This window comes from Physella acuta, unplaced genomic scaffold (genome assembly GCF_028476545.2).
Source record: "Physella acuta isolate Inbredline_101_S28 unplaced genomic scaffold, ASM2847654v3 ptg000988l, whole genome shotgun sequence".
Lineage (NCBI taxonomy): Eukaryota > Metazoa > Mollusca > Gastropoda > Physidae > Physella > Physella acuta.
Genome location: NW_026732505.1, coordinates 115337 through 121990, shown reverse-complemented (window position 1 = coordinate 121990; position 6654 = coordinate 115337). Strand labels below are relative to the sequence as shown.

At 37.2% G+C, this 6654-nt stretch overlaps 1 protein-coding gene across 1 annotated transcript; it reads left to right on the top strand.

Moving 5' to 3' along the window:
- Positions 1-1089: 1089 nt before the first annotated feature.
- Positions 1090-6400, top strand: LOC131954304 (F-box only protein 39-like). Its single transcript, XM_059317886.1, has 4 exons — positions 1090-1986; positions 3708-3901; positions 4730-4835; positions 5797-6400. The coding sequence occupies exons 1-4, from the start codon at positions 1102-1104 to the stop codon at positions 5929-5931; spliced, it is 1320 nt and encodes a 439-aa protein (XP_059173869.1). The 5' UTR covers positions 1090-1101; the 3' UTR covers positions 5932-6400.
- The last annotated feature ends 254 nt before the right edge of the window (positions 6401-6654 follow it).

The window sequence follows — 6654 nt, the reverse complement described above, 5'->3', positions numbered from 1 at the left end:
TAAACATTTCTTGAAAAGTGTTTCTAACTTCAGGGATTACAGATACAATTTTCTGATTATGCAAAAGACTGCTCTATATACATTAATTGTTATTTTTTTTACACCTGTTCACAGATCTACGTTAAAAACGAAAACAAAAAAAAATTTAAACTTTTGTCTTATCGTCTATTAGTTGAAATAAGCGCAGTGGCTGTAGTATAATATAATCAATTAACATGCTCAAAGCATGCATAAAAGCCGTGGTATATAAAAAGGAAGAAATTTAATATTTAGAACAAAACAAATGAACTCCGGAATTAACATCCAATGATTCTTTGTCAAATAGACATCTTGTAATTACGAACGATAGTCATCCATAAACTTTTCTGTACACAATCACAATGTAAACTGGAAAGTTTAAATTTTTCTGCACTTTGCGTGAGTTTCCGAAGTATTTAATTTCTACCCTTATCTAATTTCAAAATAAAAAAAAAAACAGCCATTGTCCTAAACAGTGAATGCTGACAAGAGACAGGTCTTTATTTAATGTGTCTTCCATGCTAACAATAGAATGCATCAAACGACTAAGACGGTGGAACTGAAATATCTTACTAACGTGTCCCAGTGGCGTAGCGAGGTCGGGTGTCACCCGGTGCGGCACTTAATGGTGTCACCCCCCAGAGGCGTAGCGACCCTTCCCGGGGACAAACTTTCAAGTTTTCGATTTGCACCCCCCCCCAAACTTTCGATTTGCACCCCACCCTCAAGTTTTCGATTTGCACCTCCCCCCCCCCTCCACTCAAGTTTTCGATTTGCACCCCCTCAAGTTTTTCTCCCTATATTTTGCTATTTTTTGCCTTGGTGTCACCCCCTAAATGGTGTCACCCAGTGCGGTCCGCACCCCTCGCCCCCCCCCCCCCCTCGCTACGCCCATGACGTGTCCATATGTTGAGTACTTCAAGTGTAGTAGTTTACACACCACACATCGAACACTGATCTGCACTGCTTTGACAGGAAGTAGAAGTCTATCTTTTAAGTGCATGTACGAATTATAAATCTAGATCTAGATCCAGATTATTACTGACTTTCAAAACAAAAAAAAAGAAGAAAAATTTTTAAATTATGGCAAAGTTAAAAAGAAAAATAGTTCGTGCTCCAATGCCTGCGCCTAGACAGCAACATCAACGTAAGGAAAACTATAGGAACACAACAGAAGAAACAGATGGTAAAAACCATTGGAATACATTACCACAAGAAGTGATGGTAAATATATTTGATTATCTGCCACAGAGCGATCTGTTTAGACTAGCGACGGTATGCAGGTCTTGGCGGGATTTGATCCACACTACGCCCCACTTTTGGCGAACCATGCACCTGAAGCTTAGCTGTGCACACAAATCTCTTCATAGCAAAAGAACTTTGTGTTTATCAAACATTCTCGGCGGACATTTCAAGGAATTGTGGATCTCTTGCCTTCATCAGCATGCCAATGCTGGGTGTAAATCCATGGCGAATGATTTTCGGAAATTTTTGTTGAATTTACAGCATCCGTCTCTGACTTCAATAAAAATAGTTGACCTGCAGTTACAAGGCGCGTTGTTGACAACTGTTTCCGGTATCCGTCAAGTTATGATGCGCATGCTCTCCGGCCTTGACCGTCTTCATTGTTTCCAAATGTCGTCTGCGCAGTGGCCGCTCCATGAAGGCATCAAGGTCATGGACACCGTCTTGACCGTGTCCAGGGGAACCCTACAGTCACTGGTCATCGACGGGTTCTTTGAGGCGACTTCTTTAGCCCAGAGACCGGCTGAGTTTGAGCGAGTGACCAACGGCATCCTTTCTCTCAACCGCCTGACAAAACTAGGCATCGACTACCAGCTCCTGACTGACAGCTTTGTGACAGCGCTGTCCAGGTCACACACAGGACAGCTCAAGGTACTGAAGATCGTGGCAAGCAAATTGGAAAATAACACGCCCCTGATAAAAGAACGGGCCTGGTTGTGTTTGGTGAGTAGTCGAACTTGGTTGCAAGTCGACAGAGTGATAGCATTGTTTGAACTTAGTTGCAAGTCGATAGAGGTATAGCATTGTTTGAACTTAGTTGCAAGTCGATAGAGCGATAGCATTGTTTGAACTTGGTTGCAAGTGGACATAATGATAGCATTGTTTGAACTTGGTTGCAAGTGGACATAATGATAGCATTGTTTGAACTTGGTTGCAAGTGGACATAATGATAGCATTGTTTGAACTTGGTTGCAAGTGGACATAATGATAGCATTGTTTGAACTTGGTTGCTATTCGACAGAGGTATAGCATTGTTTGAACTTGGTTGCAAGTCGACACAGCGATAGCATTGTTTGAACTTGGTTGCTAGTCGACACAGCGATAGCATTGTTTGAAGTTACTTGCAAGTCGACAGAATAATAGCATTGTTTGAACTTAGTTGCCAGTCGACATAACGATAGCATTTTTTGAACTTAGTTGCAAGTCGATAGAGAGATAGCGTTGTTTGAACTTAGTTGCAAGTCGACAGAGGTATAGCATTGTTTGAACTTAGTTGCAAGTCGACAGAGTGATAGCGTTGTTTGAACTTAGTTGCAAGTCGACAGAGGTATAGCATTGTTTGAACTTAGTTGCAAGTCGACAGAGTGATAGCGTTGTTTGAACTTAGTTGCAAGTCGACATAGTGATAGCGTTGTTTGAACTTAGTTGCAAGTCGACATAGTGATAGCATTGTTTGAACTTAGTTGCAAGTCGACAGAGTGGTAGCATTGTTTACTTTTAACCAAAGAATAGAGCAATTAATCATCCACGTAATTAGGGTGAAACAAATGGGATAATCTGATTTTTAAGCTTTCTTTTCAATTTATAAATATCATCAGACTAATTAGTTGAGAGTACTTACCAGAGTTGATAACCAAAATTAAAATACATCGGGAAGTTGCAAACATTTACATTTTTTCAATGAAACGGTATTGTATCTATCTTAAACTATTTACTCAAAAAATAGCAACATTTCTAACTAGATCACAATCTTGTTTTAGGTAAAGTAAACAAAAAGAATACTCTTTAGACCTCTCGATCCATTGGGCAGATGAAGTAGAATTCATATGTTTCTTGACCTCGGCATATGATGTATAGTGTGAACAGTACTGTGACCAGCCACCTTTACTCTCCCTAGAATGAGTTAGATCCCCATCTGTTGTAAGGCTAGATGGGGACAGGGTCGACAATGAATTAACACGAAGTCCGTGTATTATTTACTTCTTTATTATTTGAAAGTATACAAAGTATAAAGGACCTAAGCTGCCTATGAGAGAATGGACCCCCAAACTTTCCTAATCCCACCTTTTATACCCTACCTAACCTCAGCTTCCTGCGCTATATGTCACTTCCCTCTTAATTATTCCTATGCTACAGAAATATGTGTACGATTTGTTTACTTTCTTTAATCTAAATACAGCTAAAATTGACTATAATTTGAACATGTAAACAAAAGGGACGCAACTCTAAATCTATGCAATTACTTATATTTAATAATCCTCACATTATCAGCGCTGGGCGGACTTGAACCCTGATTCAAACTCGAGACTTTTGGGTTAGCAGGTTAGCGCTCTACCGCTAGGGTTAGAGTACTCATCCTACCCCCCACCCCCACACGCCGTAACATCTTGTTTTATGAAAGCTATTACCAAAAAGTTTGTTTATATCTTTACTGACACTTACAGACAAAGGCTTGTCCAGCAATGAAAGTGGCCTACACCGTTGATGGCATGCCTTCATTCATGGCAATATATAACGCTTTGGATCCATGCTTACCCATCTATAAAATACGTCTACTGCTTGCAGAGAAACCCCAATCTCTCGAGTTGGATGATTTTACGGTGGCAGTGGTACTGTCGCTATTCATGGTTAGTTTTTGGTAAGTTTTTATACTTGTTTGGTTTTGCGGTGTGTGAAGGTATTTCTGCGGTTATATTTCGATGTTGCTTTATAGGCCTTGCTGCATAATCATGTCGCTTTTAGAAATACAACAACCTCTTTTACTCGCTGGTCTACACTCCAAATGCGTGCTAGGGGATCTACATTTAGCATATGAAAAAAAATAGAACAGTCAGCATTAGAGCAGACATTCCCCCTTGAACCTTCCCTACTTAAATACATATTAAAGCTGGATAAAACAGGGCAGGCCCTCATCTGGAATCCACAAGGCAGGAGGAGGAGAGGCAGACCAAGAAAGACCTGGAGACGTGACCTGGAAGAAGACACCAAGAAGATAGGATACACCTTTTGACAGTTGGAGATAGTTACCACACCTAAACTTCACTAATTTTAATTACTAAATAGTTAAATTTACACAATACGTTTAATTATGTTGGCCTATGTAGGTTTTAACAATAACAATTTTGAGCTTATGTTAAGGGAAACAACTTATCTATTGTTACATCCAGATTCGATTCAACTCTACAACGATTCGTGACACATATAGTATACTTTTATTTATTTTCACGTTCAACGTTACAGGGTCGCCCTCGCCCTAACTGCTACCAACTAACCCCTTACAACAATTCACTCCAGCTTTTATACCGCATTCAACTTTGGAATAACAATACATCAACACACCGGGGTTAACAATACTTTAGAGTAAACTCAACTCACACACGCACTCTCCCCTAATTCTAGATTATTCTAACCTATTTCTATCTAACCTACGACTGACCCTTAACATCTATAACGGATTTACTTACAGGCGTCGTTTGGTGAAGTTTGAGATGGATATTGCAAGCAAGAGTGAACTGATCGATCTAACATTTCTAATGCTCGTTACGCAATGTGAAAAACTGCTGTATGTAAAAGTAAGCTGGACATTTTAAAAATAATTTCAAAACACCCCATAACATTGGCACAAAAACCCATGATAAATCCTGAATGAACACCACATATTATTGTAACAAACCTCATTATACACGTAAACCAGCATACTCAAAACACAACATAAAGAGACCTCACAGTAAAAGTCCGAAACCACCAAAGGGAAAAACTAAACTCACCAAACAAAGAAAAACCACACTTAGCCTATCACTCAAGAAACAAAAAATATACATTTAAGAATGTTTTTACTCAAACATTTAAATGTTTGGCTTTTATAGTATTAATAAATACACACACACACATATATATATATATATATATATATATATATATATATATATATATATATATATATATATATATATATATATATATATATATATATATATTTACAGTAAAACAAATAATTAACAAAACATTACCATAATACTTAATCATTTGCATAAAATGGGACGGAGTGGTCTAGCGGTAGAGAGCTGGACTGCTAACCCGTAAGTCACGAGTTCGAATCCGGGTTCAAGTCAGTTTACGGTCCCTGAGTCCACCCAACTCTGATGGGTACCTAGGGGAAAGTAAAGGCGGCTGGGCATAGTGCTGACCACACTTTCTCTTCATATGCCGAGGTCACAGAAACAAGTGAACTCTACTTCACTTGCCCCATAGAGGTCAGGTTTGAAAGGGAAACTTTACTTGATTTGCATATAATATATTTAATATCTTGCAATATATATATATATATATATATATATATATATATATATATATATATATATATATATATATATATATATATATATATATATATATATATATATATATATATATATATACAATTTATTACCGATAACGGTATTATATTCTCATAAACTAGTTAATTTCGCTATCTCTTAATCCTCATTCCCACACATTTACTTGTTGTAATATGGAACCTTCAACCTGTTGCAGACCTCAGCAAACTTTCATTACCCCGATACACTGAGTGTAGCAGAGAGATTGATACAACAGCGTAAACGTCAGCACGACGAGACGCAGTGCGTAGAGACGCCATGCAAACGAGCGAAAACCAACCCGCGACTGTGAGCAGGTTCGAGTACCGCTGACGCAAGAGTGAAAAAAGGGGGGCGGTGCTTTGGATGAGACCTGTGCGGTTGATCAGTTTTGCGAGCAGACGATTAACGATGAGTTCGGTTGCCATAGAAGTAGTAATTGTTACATCATCACAAGAATTAACATCTAAATTTCCATTTTGTTTTTTCAAATATAAAAAGAATGTAAAACATAACATGTAGAACTATAAATGAATTTAAAAACTAATATCAAAAATATTTTAAACAAAATAACTTTTAAGTGTTTTACTTACATATGTGAGTACGATTAACGTTTGTTTTATCAAGAAATGTAAAATATTGACTAAAGGTTGTAATGAAAATATATAAAACATTTTTAAATATACCATCATTTTTATTATTGTTTAAAATATCTATTCTTTAAGTTAGTACAGCAAACATCGTTTTGTGAAATCTGTTCAAGTGAACTTTTTAAATGCTTTATTAAAGTATCAAAATTTACATCTATTTTGATACCTTGAACTAACCATCTTTAATGAATGAAATAAAAAAAATCATCATTTCAGTTGTTTAATTAGTAATTTATATGTATTAATGTTGCATAAATATCTGTATACAAGTGGGTATTTATTCTGTTAATCGCCTTGCAAAATATGCGTAATACGATGAAACATTCTATGAAATAATAACAATAGCCATGACTATGGATTCACGAGGAATATCATATTCCTAAATG

Excerpts from the sequence above, each read along its gene's own strand:
- LOC131954304 (XM_059317886.1), top strand. The coding sequence starts at position 1,102 with ATGGCAAAGTTAAAAAGAAAAATAGTTCGTGCTCCAATGCCTGCGCCT. Across the intron at positions 1,987-3,707 it reads AACGGGCCTGGTTGTGTTTG|ACAAAGGCTTGTCCAGCAAT; the intron begins GTGAGTAGTCGA and ends TGACACTTACAG. Across the intron at positions 3,902-4,729 it reads CTATTCATGGTTAGTTTTTG|GCGTCGTTTGGTGAAGTTTG; the intron begins GTAAGTTTTTAT and ends ATTTACTTACAG.